The 15,149-nt window shown below is 41.7% G+C and overlaps 1 protein-coding gene across 5 annotated transcripts in view; it reads right to left on the reverse strand.

Moving 5' to 3' along the window:
- TMEM178A (transmembrane protein 178A) overlaps positions 1-15,149 on the reverse strand; it is a 229,639-nt gene that overhangs the window by 6,927 nt on the left and 207,563 nt on the right. For 4 of the 5 annotated variants that reach the window (XM_079940541.1, XM_079940542.1, XM_079940543.1 and 1 more), the window contains 2 exons: positions 7,131-7,244; positions 4,212-4,349 (listed from right to left, as the gene is read on the reverse strand). In XM_079940541.1, coding sequence (XP_079796667.1) covers positions 4,212-4,317 — 106 coding nt within the window. In that variant the 5' untranslated portion in view covers positions 4,318-4,349; positions 7,131-7,244. The remainder of the gene's footprint in view (positions 1-4,211; positions 4,350-7,130; positions 7,245-15,149) is intronic. The other variant, XM_079940540.1, reaches the window with a different exon arrangement.

Consider the following 15,149-nt stretch of genomic DNA (forward strand, 5'->3'; position numbering starts at 1 on the left):
GAAGGCCCTGCCTCGTAGGCAGTGGCCACTCAGAGCACAGCCTATGAAGGGGAATGGAGGCCCCCATCAAGGGAGGATCAAGCTTTATCCAATTTTTAAGACTCCCAGTATATTAAAGGGTAATTAAAACCCTACTACAGAGACATAAAAATTGTATTTAAAAATACTTGCATTGAATAAATTAACCTTTTAAAATATTTATATTCCTAACAAATGATAATCATCATACTAGCACAACAGCAATCTAATAGAATGCCTCATTTAAAGCTGATGGAAATGCTCACTCGCAGCGCAGGAGGCAGTGTGGTCTGGTAAAGGGCAGCCCCTCACTGTTGGATCATAAGTCTTATTCCCTTATCTCTGGATATGCCTCCGTGACGGTGTGTGTGTAACTTCAGAGGACATGGGGTCAAAAGGCTACATTTGAGGCTCTGTGCCCCTGGCCCTGCTGGAGGACCCCTTGAGAGGCCCCAGGGAATTAGGGATGGGAAGTGACAGTCAGCAGCCCTGCTGCTCCACGTGTGGGTAATCAAGAGCTGTCAGTAGGCAATAAGGCCTAAGGAGAGAGATTGTTTCCAAGTTTCCATTTTAACATCTCAAACTGTCACATCACTGATGATCTTCATTGAAGGTTTGGCTAATAAATTCAGGTAGAGAATGAAGATGCCAGCGCCTTAGAAGAGGCTAAGTTTAGCATCAAAAATCTGTGGGGCGATGCCGACTAAGACTGCTGAAGACACTTCTGCTTCATTAAAATCAATTCTTTTAACCCTATTTGCTCTCATCTCCTGCTGCTACGTGGGAAGGTCCTACAGCTAATTTATCTCATGCAATGGATTAACATAGTTATCTTGGTGTTTACAAAGGAAAGGGATTATTTGTAGTAGCAAAAATGAAACAAACCTCCCTAAATCCCACAGTAAGGGAAAATAACATGGCAAATCTACTCCATGGAAGAACATGCAGCTATTAAAAGCTATTACAAACCGAACACAGAACAATATAAGGCCACCGGGAACGCTTACGGTATGATGATAAATGGAAGCCCAGAAAACAAAATATTCAATACCTTCCATGTGATGATGGTGGCAAACATTTTTTCTTTCCTTTTTTTCTGTTGTTGTTTTTTTCTTTTAAATTTTTATTTTGAAATAATTGTAGATTCACATGCAGTTGAAAGAGATAACACGGTGAGATCCTGTATACCCTTCACCCAATCTCCCCGAATAGTAACGTCTTGCACAACTCTAGTATAATAGCACAACCAGGAAACTTACGATGATACAATCCATCCACCTTATTCCGATTGCACCACTTTTACATGCACTCACTCACTTGTGTGTGTGTGCACTTAGTTCCACGGAATGTCACCACGTGGGCAGATTATGTGGCCACCATCACAGTCCAGACACAGACCATTTCCTTTGCAAGGATGCCCTGAGCTACCCTTTTAGAACCACAGCCACTTCTCTCCCTTTTGGTGTTGTCTTTAGTGAGACAAAGACTTGGGCAAGATTTGGTCCAGGATAAGGAAAATATTTTAACAACTAATTTTTCAGATAGTGAGATCTATAAGTGGGTTTTCCCTTTATTCCAAAAAAAAGCAAAAAAAAAAAAAAAGCCAGTGTTATGTGGTAGGTCTGTCCACCCTTCCGGACTGGTCATCAAACTTCAAGTTTATAAGTTTAGGGTGTTTTGGGGTTGCAATGGGTTTTTGCTACTATGGCTATTGTTCTGCTTGTTTTGTTTTTAACAGTTGCACAGGGGCTTTTGATGATAAATCCTGCTGAGCCCCGAGCCAGTCTGGCCCAGAGTTACACAGATGGCTCAGGAATGAGGGCTGAGCAGGGGAAGGTGGGGCTGGCTTTGGAAACTCAGCTCCTAGCTCTCCTCTGAGCCAATGCAAGACTGAACTCCCATCCTCCTTTCATTTAAAACCAAACCAGCCCCTCTGCCTCCCAAGAAACGCTCACTGAGCCTGACTTTATGGTCCTGTGATTTATTTTCATGCCAACAATTGTTTGATATCTAAGAGCATCCTAAATTATTCATGCATTACCCACATTACAAGGGTCCTTTAAAAACTACTCCTACTGAGGCTTTTGTCTGGCCCTCAGCTCCTTTCATTTTCCTGAGGATGCTACGTGGGGCCTTTCCAGGGCTGGGGGGTCGTGAATACTTCTTTGATGTATATGAGGACAAGAGTTAGAAAAATGGGGGCCCAACTAATAAAGGAAGGGAAGAAAATGGGGGGAGATATTTCATGACCATTAAGCTTAAAGAAATCCCCTGGACAGCACAGGCCTCTATGATTCTTTGACACCCTCACCTGTTCATTCTACACCCTGGATTTTTTTTTTTTAATATTTATTCATTTATTTATTTGGCCGTGCTGGGTCTTCGCTGCTGCACGCAGGCTCTTAGTTGCGGCATGCGGGATCTAGTTCCCTGACCAGAGATCGAACCTGGACCCCCTGCATTGGGAGCGTGGAGTCTTAACCGCTGGACCACCAGGGAAGTCCCTACACTTTGGATTTTAATGAATCCTGTAGGCAGGCACCCTCCCAATGGCTGGTCTTGAAGGTTCAAATCCTCCTCCAAAACCTCAGAAACTAGAATTTTAGCCTCCCTGGGCTACAGTCCTGCAGCCTCTGTGTATTCACCCAAGTCTGGAAAACCTAAGTTGTTTTTCTGCTAAGAATTATTCAAAGGCCAGGTGACTTTTTTTTTTTTAATGCTCTGCCGGGACGCTTACAATGATCATCCGTTATTGCAGGTCACTGCTGGTTACAGCGCCATCTCATGGGGTCGGAAAGGCGCCGACAGGACTTAGAAAGAAGGAAGGACGTCTGTCTGTTAATTGGGTTACAGGAGCTGACTGGTTGACCAACCAGAAGGCAAAGCACCACCTACCTGTCAGCCCTGAAAGACAGAAAAAATGGTGCCAGTCACCAAGGGGTGCTGCCGCCTCCAGGGAACACAGGCTTGAGTGAGTGACCATGACAGCAAGCAGTGCTAGAAACCCCAGTTGTGGTCGCTTGAGTAACAGAACTCCAGAGAAGCAGGAATAAGCTTATTCAAAACGGCTATACATCTAGAGTGCTATTACCCCTGATGCTCAGCGTACTTTGTGAAACTGTTAACTTGGCATTCACTAATCACAGACACAATTTTCTGGGAAAAAGCGGGAGGAAAGATTTCTTCCCCGCAGCCACCTTCAGTCAATTTCAGCCATCAACTCAGCTGCTGACTCCTTCTTAGACAAAAATGTTCTTCACCCGACAATCGAAAAGACCATAGTCGTGTCTCCACACACCCCCTTCCAATCTCCTGATTTAACGGCAAGTCACTCCTCGGCGTAAAGCCTTCTGGTGGTTCCCACCACCCTTAAGATTAAAATCCAAGCCCCTGCCTGCTTCTCCACCTCATGGGATACTGTCCTCTCCTTCCCTGCCCTCCGGCCACATTGGTCTCTCTGTGGCTCGAAACACACACGTCAAGCCATCCCTGACTTAGGCCTTGGCACCGTTCCTTCCTCTGCCCGCAGCGCACTCCCTATGTGGAAGAGGGTCCCCTACACCACCTCCTTTACCGTCCTCACAGCTTTTATCGCGATCACAAATTATTGTTTGTGTCTCCCCACAACAGAAAGGGAGAAGGATTTTGTCTGCCTTAATCATTATGTGTCTTTAGTATGTAGAGAAGTGCCCGGTCCATAGTAAGTCCTCACAAAGTATCTGTGGAGTGAAATGAATGAATGTTTTGTATGTAAAAATGACACCAATGACTCCATCACTAAGAAATAGACTTTGAGTTGACCTTCAGCCCAGAGGCATGGGCTGTGCTGAGCTATTACCCTCTCCCGGAGGGCTCCTGAGAAGCAATGGCCCATGTTTGCCAAGAGTCCATGCCAGGGTTAGGGGCACAATAGGAAAGAATGGGACAGAAAAATCAGACCTGCCACATATGAAGATTAAACCCAAGACATTTCCATCTAACCTTGTAACGGGCCACAATGGGGAAATCAGGGCTGCGTTTTTAACACTGTTGTTTTCTTTAAATTCCGTATTGCCCACCAAAGCCAAATGACCTTCTGGTTGCTTTTCTCACAAGTGAAAACAAAATTAATGGATAGATAACAAAGTGAAGCTAGCCGCCTGCAGTGAGGCCTTTGCTTTTGCTGGGAGAGGTGTCAGAGGTGTTCCGCGTACCTGTCATGAGGAAAAGGAGTCCGGCCACATGCTGGGTCAGGCTTTCCTCCCAGAAGAAGCTGACCATGGCCACAATGCAGCCACAGAGCAGGACGGCCACAGCCATGCCCAGGAAGCCAGCAGTGATTCTTCTTAAATCTAATCTCAAAACACAAACATTCAAAATAATAAGCAGAAGAAGGAGAGTTATTGAAAATTCGAGAACGAAGAGCTTCGTATACATTGTGAAAACTAATACGTTACATGGACAGGTGTAGGGTCTTCAGGGCCACGGCGATTTAGGAAATAAACTTCCTAGGTATTTCATAAGAGGACAGATGGGGTGTAACAAGTCGAGGGGTCAGCATCTACCCTCCCTGAGTCCATGGAGAAGTCCGTATCAAGTAGAAAATAGACCAGCGGACACCAGGGTAAACAAGGGTAAGAGGTAACAAGTTACTTAGTAAACTGAGAGTGAGGAAGGTTTGCAAAAGATCTTTATTATCCTCCAAAGAGCAACAGAATCATAGGTCACCACCACTGTAGTGGCTGTAATTAATCTGACTTTGGGGAAAGAGCGCACCAAGGATGCCAATTACTTTATTTTTAAGTTATACTTCCTCCTGCTGATTTTCAAAAAGGATTTGAGAAAGTGAAGGCAACTGTAACTGAAATAGCGCCCAACATGCACATATAGGACATCTACTCATTAAGGCCCTCTTCCCTTAAACATAGGCCCTACAACCCAAGCTCCCAAGTACCCAGGTTAAGAAAAGGCTGTTCCCATGGGCCAAGCCCCACTGAACACACAAGAAGTTTGGTCTATCACAAAAACACGACTGTGATCACTGGGCCAGGAACCCAGGCCCTGGCCCACCTTCTAGGCCAAAGCAAGAGACGGACTGGCTGGATGTATGGGTACACTTCCACTCCAGTTGCCCACCCTCCTGCTATTTTGCTGTTTCTTTCTATTTCTCTCCCTCTTTTTTTTGAATGAAGCTAATTTTAAAAATCGTGAGCTAAATTTCTCTGATCCTTCTTAGAGCAACAGATCCCAAACACAAGTCTGCCGCTGAAGCCAGTGAACAGGTCTAGGCAAGGTGGACCATGCACTCCTGCACACACATGGAACCAAGACTAGAGGCACACCCCGCTGTGTGAGCGTGGGCTGCTCTGCGAAGGTGCCCAGGCAGCCACCACCTCACTGTGTGTTCCTGTGGCCTCTGGCAACTCAGGATGATGTATACAGGGTGGATCACGGTAGCTTTCAGTCTTGCCCTTGTCATACATGGTCCATCCCTTTCTTTTCAAGGGATTTTTCATTTCTAGCTCAGAGCATCTAAACTGAAGCAGGGCATTGCAGCCTAGAAGGGGCAGTGTAGACCATCACAGAGCTAGGGGTCACGGGCACTGATCATTTAAAGGGGCTGTTTAATATTAAGGTGTAAGTCGTTTTGAGACATCCAGTGTAATCATAGCTCAGTCACCATTTTCTCACAACCTCCTAAACTCCCTGTGGTTCGAGTTTTATTTTCTATGGCCGTTAAAAGGCACAAGGTTCAGATATAATCCACATGGGATTTGCCTTAGTACGGGATATGCTAAGCTTATCTGGTAAACACGGTACAGATCACCAAGTGTGACTTCTTGGAAAAAGCCATGCCTGAGCCTGCTGAAAGCATCTTTCCATGAGAACCTCAGAGAGAATTAAGAGGAGGATGCTCAGTACTGTCTTGCTGGGCAGTAACAGGGTACAAACTCTTAGAGTAAAGAGATAAGGCTCTTTTTCAGGACCCTGTGATGATCTTTTCTTGCCGAAAACCAGTGACTGTGTGGCTTTCTGCATAGATGATTAAGGCAAAGAACTCCAAACATACTCATAAAGAATGAAGATGTAAGAAGACTTAGATAAGGCTCTAACTAAGATCTGCTGAGAAATGACCATTAAGATCAGCCAGCAAGAGAAAATTTTCAGGAAGTGATACTACTCAGAAATAAGCCACATTTTAGCCAATGACTTTCCAAGTCCTAAATTTGCCGATCATAATATTTATAACATTACACCACTGCTGTGGGCAGTATCTTAAGGGCTTCCATTTACATCTTTGAGATTCAAAATAGAGCCCTTTGATCTGTAGAGAGACTTGACTTTACAAAATGAAACTCTACTTGGCTTCCTGTAGTGACTTTGGTCACCAGACAAGATCACTGAAGTCCTTGCGTTGATTGCATTGGAAATGACAATGTCAACCTCTGATTAGGGTAAACACGAAAAAGGATTAGGCCTAGTTTTTTGCTTTTCTGAATTATCTATCCCTAGGCAACATGAATCGACAGTTTTCAGGTAAATATCAGTCCCCTTTGGTGTCACACGGCACAATCCTTTCTACAGTTTCACATTTTCCTGATGGTAAAAAAGATAGTTCCTGCCATCGGGATGTGGAGATAACAGACACTTTCTGAGAAAATTACAACATATACTTATAAAGATATTTTAGCAGAAGTACCAAGGTCTGAGATAGACACAGTAACTAAAATGAATATTGGATAAAGAAAACTAAAATAACACACCCAAGGTATAGTCTCCTTGGTTTACTAAGATAAGCGCCAGATCAGGGCCTTGTACCACATGGTTTGGTAAAGACTGCTCTCAGGAGGTGGCTCGTATACTGATGCCACAAGGACAGACACGCTCGCGGCACTGTCTCACAAAGCCCCACGCCTGACTCTCACGCATCTGATCTGCAAACAAGTTGTGACCATGGCAGAGTGAAATGACTCTCTGAGTCTCTGACCAAGTCGGATGGGGCCCAGAGGCCCACGCAGGATCAGCACAGCATCTTTCAGTCCAAATCTGAAAGGGCTGGTGGGAAGGCTTTTTGTTCAGAAAGACACCATCTCCTCTCTGACCCTCTCTGACCCTTTCCCAGAAATACTCACGAAGCAGGTGCCATTCATCTTGCTGGATTGTCTTGGTCAAATTGAAAGGAATGTTTCGTAAGCGTATCGGCTGAGAAAAGTGGTACTTGATAGCTGTACATCGCTGTGCAATACCTTGAAGGAAATAAGAAATGTGATTTACTAGTCCATGCATTTGTAATAGAATTCTGGAAACTGAAGGCAGGACAATGCATCCTAAACTGGGTTGAAGGGGCAGGGGATAGGAATCTCTTGATTACTCTCATTAATAGAGACAAGTCAGAGTAGTAAAGACCCAAAACGTGAAATAATTTTTTAAATCATGTTTCATTTTTGAATGTATTAAATTTGATAAGAATCTAAACTCCCCTAATTATTTTTTCAATGTTGAATTTGTATGAACTAAACACAAAACTCCTCAAGGAGAAATGGCCTAAAAGTATACAGATGATTGGGAGAAATCAGCTTGGAATTTGAACACATAAATTTCACGCATCCAAATTTGATCCAACCTCAAACTGTCAAATGGGCTGAATCAAAAAGTATATCAGGAAGTGTGTTATTTGGAAACCAGAAGACATTTTTCAATAAAGAGCCTTCTACGTAGTGGTTTAAATAGTGATTAGGTCTCTAGACAGCCCACGAGAGCCTAAGTAGCCCTGCAGCAGCTGATATAATTCCTTAATACACATTTTACTGATCTGAATTCTAGGTTCTAAGACAACGGGTAATATTAAAAGTAGAAAGGAGAAAGAAATTTTTTCCTCCCTTTCCTGGTTGTATGCACAATATTTTGAAATGGGCAAGTATCCACTGCTTTATCTAGTATCTTTTCCTACCTTCCCTCTCAATCCATGCTTTTATTGCATAAATTAACACAAGCCTATTTTTCCCCTAAAGTCTTCTGAATCCCACGAAAGTATCTATCTTCCTGTCAAATTAAAATGAAACAAAACTTCCTTCTTTCCTTGTAAATCACCTTGGCCAGCTGTTTGGATAAATGCAATCTGATTAGATTAATTTTAAAAGAGCTGTGAGTAAATGTTAATCTTTTCACTCCGGCAGCTGTTAAAAAATATTCTCATAGATGCCAGTAAATCTCTAATTGGTGGAATTTGAGTAAATGTAATTAAAAAAGTGAAATTTTTAAAAACTCAGTCATTGAAAGGGGAGATTAGTATTTGAGCACAGTTGACATCATGAGCCACTTAGTCCCTGATGGGAAGGCACCTACAGGATCACCTCCCTTGTTTCTCAATCATCAGTATGCATAAGAATCACCTGGGGAGCTAGTTTAAAATGTAGACTCCTGGACCCAACCCAAGATACTCTGACTCAAAAGATATGGGATGGAGCCAGGAACCTGAGTTTTAACAAAACATCCCAAGTAATGCGGATGCAGGCAGCTAAGAAACTACCCAAGACTATCTCTGCTTTTTTGGAAGCTTTTTTTTTTTTCCCTTATGAAACCACAGATTCTCTAAAAGCTCACAGCTCTTTCTATTTTTCTCTTTGTTTTTTCAACATAGGCCCCTGGCGGTGGTTGTGAGGTCTAAGGCATATAAGTTCGGTGTTTACATATAAGTTACGTGTTTATAAGTCAGAAAATGCCTGTGCTTACAAAGAGCAAATGACCTGGTCTGAGAATAACAGAAGATAACAGACTGCAATAATAGCTCTCATTTGTGTTTTTCAAAACTGTCATTCCACTTGATACTCATCCTCGGGCTAACCTTGGGGCTCTGTGTAAGCAGGAAGTGAAGGTTAAAGTGGAGTTGAACACATGCCCCAACACACACACAGAGCCCACTGGCAAAGACTGGGGGACTTATTGGTTCCAGGCAGTTAAGAATACTTCTGTCCAGTCATTAGCATCCCACTAAGCTAGCCAAGCAGAGGCTTCAGGGCCCACATATGACAAAGGATACAGACTTTACAGAATTAGTTCAGTAGAGTCACTAAAGGAACAAACAACAACACAAAAACAATAACAAACCCTGAGGAGGAGGGAGAATCTAAATTCCAGAGTTGCTATATTATTTTAAATGTCCAGTTTCAATTAAAAAGTATAAAACATACACAGAAAAAGGCTCCTACATAGAAGAAAAATGTCAGTCCATAGAAACTGTCACTAAAGAAGCCCAGACATTGGATTTACCTAACCAAGACTTTCCGCGCGGCATGTGGAATCTTAGTTCCCCGACCAGGGATCGAACCTGCACCCCCTGCAGTGGAAGCACGGAGTCTCAACTACGGACCACCAGGGAAGTCCCTACCCAAGACTTTATATCAACTGTTTTAAATATGTTCAAAGAACTAAAGGAAACCATGTCCAAGGAACTAAAGACAAGTGTGAGAATGATGTCTCACCAAATAGAGAATATCAGTAAAGTGATGGAAAGTATGAAAAGAGACAGAAAAAAAAAAAACCAAATAGAAATTCTGAAGTTGAAAAGTATAAAAATGGAAATTTAAAAATTTACTAGAGGGGCTCAACAAAATTTTGAGCAGGCCGAAAAAAGAATCAGCAAACTTGAAGATAGATCAATTGAGATTATCCAGTCTGAGGAGTATAATGGGAGACCCAAAAAGGAGGAGAGGGAAAAGGGGAAAAAAAGAATATTTGAAGAAACAGTTGTCAAAAACTTCCTAAATGTGATGAAAAACATGAATCTACACGTCTAACAAGTTTGATGAAGTACAAACAGGATAAACTCAAAGGGATCCACACCCAGACTGTTGAAAGCCAAAGACAGAGAATCTTGAAAACGGCAAGAAAAAAAGTAATGTATCATGTATAAGAGCTCCTCAGAAGATTAGAAACGATTTCTCATCAGAAAACATGGAGGTCAAAGGGAGTGGAATGACATATTCAAAGCACTGAAAGAAAGATTATCAACCAAGAATTCTATATTCAGCAAAGCTATCCTTCAGAAATGAAGGGAAAATGAAGACATTTCCAGTTAAACAAAAACTGAGAGAATGTGTCACTAGCAGACCTACCCTACAAGAAATACCAAAGGGAGTCCTTCAGGCTGAATGAAAGGACAGTAACTGAATCCACATGAAGAAGCAAAGAACATTTGTAATGTTACAACACAGGTAAACATAAATGGACTAAAATATAAATAGACCAAACACTCCAACCAAAAGCAGAGATTGGCATTATAGACGAAACAACGTGATCCAACTATGTGATGTCCACTAGAGACACACTTTAGATTCAAAGACACAAGTAGGTTGGAAGCAAAAGGATGGAAAATGATATACCATGAAAACAGTCACCAAAAGAGAGACAGAATAGCTATACTAACATCAGGCAAAATAGACTTTAAGACCAAAAGTGTTATTAGAGACAAAGAAAGACATTTTATAGTGATAAAAAGGTCAATCCACTAAGAAGATATAACAACTATAAACATATTTTATCCGCTTACCAACAAAGCCCCAAAATACTTGAAAAAACTGACAGAATTAAAGGAAGAAATAGAGAATTCAACAATAATAGTTGGGCACTTCAGTATTCCACTTTCAATAATGGTGGAACAACTAGATAGAAGGTCAACAAGGAAACAGAAGATTTGAACAACACTATAAACCAACTAGACAAAACACACATCTATAGACCACTTCACCAAACAGCAGAATATACATAATTTTCAAGTGCAAATAGAACACTCCCCAGCATACCCAGCATATTTTAGGCAATAAAACAAATCTCAATAAATTTAAAGAAAGTCATACAAAGTATGTTCTCTGACCACAATACAATGAAATTAGAAATCAATAACAGAAGGAAAATTTGGAAATTCGGAAATTTGTGGAAATTAAGTAACACACTTCTAAACAACCAATGCATCAAAAACAAATCACAAGGGAAATTTAAAAACACTTTGAGATTAATGAAAACAAAATCACAATATATGAAAATTTATAGGATGCAGCTAAAGCAGTGCCTACCGGGAAATTTATACCTGCAAATGCCTACATTAAAAGAGAAAGTCTCAAATCAATAGCCTAACTTTCCACCTGAAGAAATTAAAAAGAGAAGAACAAACTAAACCCAAAGCAGAAGGAGAGAGATTACATAATTAGAGTGGAAATAAATGAAGTAGGGACTAGAAAGATAAGGAAAATTTAAAAAAACAAAACTTGGTTCTTTGAAAACATTAATAAAATTGACAAATCTTTATCTAGACCATTTAAGATAAAGAGAGAAGACTCAAGTTACTAAAATCAAGAATGAAACAGAAGACATTACTAACCGTCTTAGAGAAATAAAAAGTGGTATAAGAGAATACTGTGAAAAAATTATATGCCAACAAATTATATAATACAGATTAAATGATAACTTCCTAGAAAGACACAAATTACCAAGACTGACTCAAGAAGAAATAGAACATTTAAACAGATCTATATCAAGTAAAGAGAATGAGTTAATAATTAACTTAGTAAAAAAATTCCCACAAAGAAAAGTCCAGGACCAGAGAGCTTCACTGGTGAATTTTACCAAATGTTTAAAGACAAATTAACAATGTTTCATAAACTCTTCAAAAAAATACAAAAACAGAAACAAAAACAGAAGAGGAGGGAACAATTCCCACATCATTGTATGAGGTCAGTATTGCCCTGATACAAAAAACAAAGGTATCACAAGAAAAGAATATTACAAAATATTTCTTATGAATATGTATTCAGAAGACCTCAACAAGGTACTAGCAAAGTGAATTCAGCAACATATAAAAAGGATTGTACATCACGACCAAATGGGATTTATGCCAGGAATGTAAGGTTGGTTCAACACATGAAGATGAATTAATGTAATGTACCTTATCGATAGAATAAAGCACAGAAATCACCTCATAGATGCCAAAAAAAAAAAAAAAAGCATTGACAAAATCCATTTGATACTCACCAAAATCCCCTATGAGCTAAATATGAAATAGGTATTATTAGCTCCATTAAGCAGGTAGAAAAATCTGAGGCTCAGAGAGGTTAAGTAACTAGCCCAAGGCCACAGTGCAAAGCAATAACGAAGCTTTTAACATATATGGTGTTACCCAAACTTTGTATAATGCTCACTCAGGAAAGTTAGAAACCCTTACGCTTTTAGAAATGCATCTTAATTCTGTGGGTAGTGAGAACTGCAGCTTTTTTTTTTTCTTCATGGAAAGGCATTTTGTTTTAAACATAGCAGGGTGTACATGTCAATCCCAAACTCCCAATCTATCCCTCTCCCCCAACCCTTCCCCCCTGGTAACCATAAGTTCGAGAACCGCAGTTAGTAAATGAACTGTCAGTTTGAAGTGAAAAACAAATTTTTTCAGTTTAGTACAAACACATGCTCTTTTGGAAACAAAGCGGATACCTAACTGAGCCTTCTGTTTGTATATTATCCATACCTTTCAACACACATTATTTGGAGACTGGATTGGCTCGTGGCTGACTTAGTGGCTTCATCCTTCCTGCATCTCACGGAAGCTACTTAATGCTAGAGACAGGGTTTGGATTGGGGAGGAATTCTCCTCTCGGACTCAGCAGGGCTGGCCTTCCACCAACTCCTGTGCCAGGGAAATATGTGGTCCCTTGACATCATTGCTAATACTCTCAGAGCCCATCTCCTCCTCCGCCCCTTGCTGGGAACAGGCGTGATCCCAGTGGACAGAGAGAGTAGCAGAAAGGAGGCAGGCAGCCGGCCAGCCCAGTGCTCTCCTGCTCCCCCAGGAGAGCGCCACACGTGTGCCAGGAATGAGGTAAGCAGTGCACACATCACCAAATTACCTTTCCTTCCCCAGTAGGCTCCCAAGTTAAATTTAGACTGCCAAGAACTTGAAATGAGAAGAAAAAGGAAGTGGGAAGAGTGACAAGGTCTGGACTGGAGAGTAACAAGCAGTAACCCAAAGGTCCCAAAGACTGGGTGTGTGGTAGGGAACCCAGAGCTTCTCTCTTGAGTTTGCAAGAAAATGCTCTAGAGCCCTGGTGCTCTACTCCCTTGGAAGATGATTAGAGACTTCAGGCAGAATTGGAAGAGGAAGATGGAGTAAAGGACAGATCAGCAGTAGTGTCAGAGGCCTGCGATTAGCTCTTTTATTTCCTTTTTCTTAAACACTTGTTCCACTGTGAAAGCAGAAAGTGAAACAGATTCGAAGAGTAAAGTATGCTATTAAGTTTTGGCTTCCTACAGCACACATGTAAAACTGTCAAAATGAAACTTGACAAAAATCACAGCAGAAAAGACCTCTAGTTGCTTAATTTGCCAAAGACAAATTAAGTCCTTTCGGTAAAAAGACAAGTATATATATACATATACACATAGACAGTGGTAAAGACAGAAATGCCATGCGATATGTTGAAGAGTGATACTGTGAAAATCCACAAGGAGGCATTAGATGCAAATTTTTTCAAAACCATGCATGCGAACTTTGAAATGAACTGGCTTTCCGGGTTTAGAGAGCAATGAATCTGGCTCTCTGAAAAGGAACACAAAAAGCATGAGCTCATAGAACCAGATGGCCTCTCACAATGGGGGGAAAGAGACACGCAGGGGGTTGAAAAGAACAACTTGTGGTCTATATTTAGTGATTAATTAGCTTTTTAAAGGGCCAAGTGGAGCCACTTTAATGATGATATAAACCATAGAATAAGATACATAAAATATGCTGCACAGGGGTTAAAAATGGGGCTTAGGGGCTGGTGGATTTCTGTTGTTTCTGATGCTTAGAGAAAGGAATCAAATTCTAAGCTAACTTACAGAAACTCACACTGTAGGTTAAATGAGGGAGAAGAGCGGGAAACAGCAGAAGATGCTGTTAAAAGTCATTAGAGTCAATCAATGATGAGGCAGTATATGCAGTGGCTAAAGGCTTTGAGGTCAGCCAGACTCGGATTTGACTCCCAGCTGTGTGACTTTTGGTAAATTACCTTACCTCTCTGAGCCTTGGTTCCCTCATCTGTAAAAGAGGGGGAATAATGGCAGTTACCTTATGGAGTTATTGTGAGGAACGAAAGAGACATTGCACAGGATGTGGCCCACTTTAAGGCTCAATAAATGTCAGCGCTGGATTATGAATTACCTCTCGGCATCTGCCCACGGCTCACCAACAGAACAATCAGACGCACTAGGAGTCTGAACCCTAAATGAGCATCGCAGATCAACCAAGTACACAGAGAGATAAACAGACACATGAAACAGCTGCCTGAACAAGGGTCTAACCAGTGGCTCTCATGTTTCCTCTCCATTCTCACCACTTCTCAAGGCTCCTAAGGAGTCTTCACTTCACTCCTAAACAGTTGGCTAACCGGCCTCTTTGCCACTCTCTCCCCGTTTTCCATCCCACCCTGCACGCCGCTCTTAGATAAACCTGCTGTGTGAAGACCTGGGGCCTCTGGAGCCTCAGCTGCCCATCCGTAATGCAGAACATGAAAACCTTTAAGATGTTTGTTATATCCACCTGCCTTTCACAGTATCATGAGCTTAATATGTTTCTTTAAATTGATAATGATAAGTGGGACACAGCTTTACTTGCCATCATGTAACGTTGTATTTATTTTAGAATTATGTGTTTATTGAAAAATAAGGTGCCTGGCAAAAGGTAGGTGCTACGTAACTGTACACTGAATAGCTTTAACGCTGTGCCAATGTACCAACTTCCACACTTAGGCCAACAGGAGATGAGAAAATTTCTGGTGGTTCCTGAGAGCAATAAGCCTGGGGTTTTCATCATCCAGCTCTGTTTTCCCCATCGAGAACATACCATCAGCTTCCCCTGAATCAAGCCCAGGCTACGGACCCCTATCATCTATCCCTGCCCCCCAGCTCACTTACACTTACATGTGACTGGTCCCCAGGGGCTCCCCCCATCCCTCCCAGACGTGTCCCCTGGTAGTGTCACGCCCATTTCTTCCTATACCTACAGCCTTCACCTTAGAACGATCTACAACCTACTAAGCCCTCCAGGCCTACAGCCTTCATTCAAAAAGTCTTCCCCATGCATGCAGCCCATATAGCTCCCCCCGTTTTCTGGCTTTATTTTGATTTTA

Source organism: Stenella coeruleoalba (genome assembly GCF_951394435.1).
Source record: "Stenella coeruleoalba genome assembly, chromosome: 13".
NCBI classification, from domain to species: domain Eukaryota; kingdom Metazoa; phylum Chordata; class Mammalia; order Artiodactyla; family Delphinidae; genus Stenella; species Stenella coeruleoalba.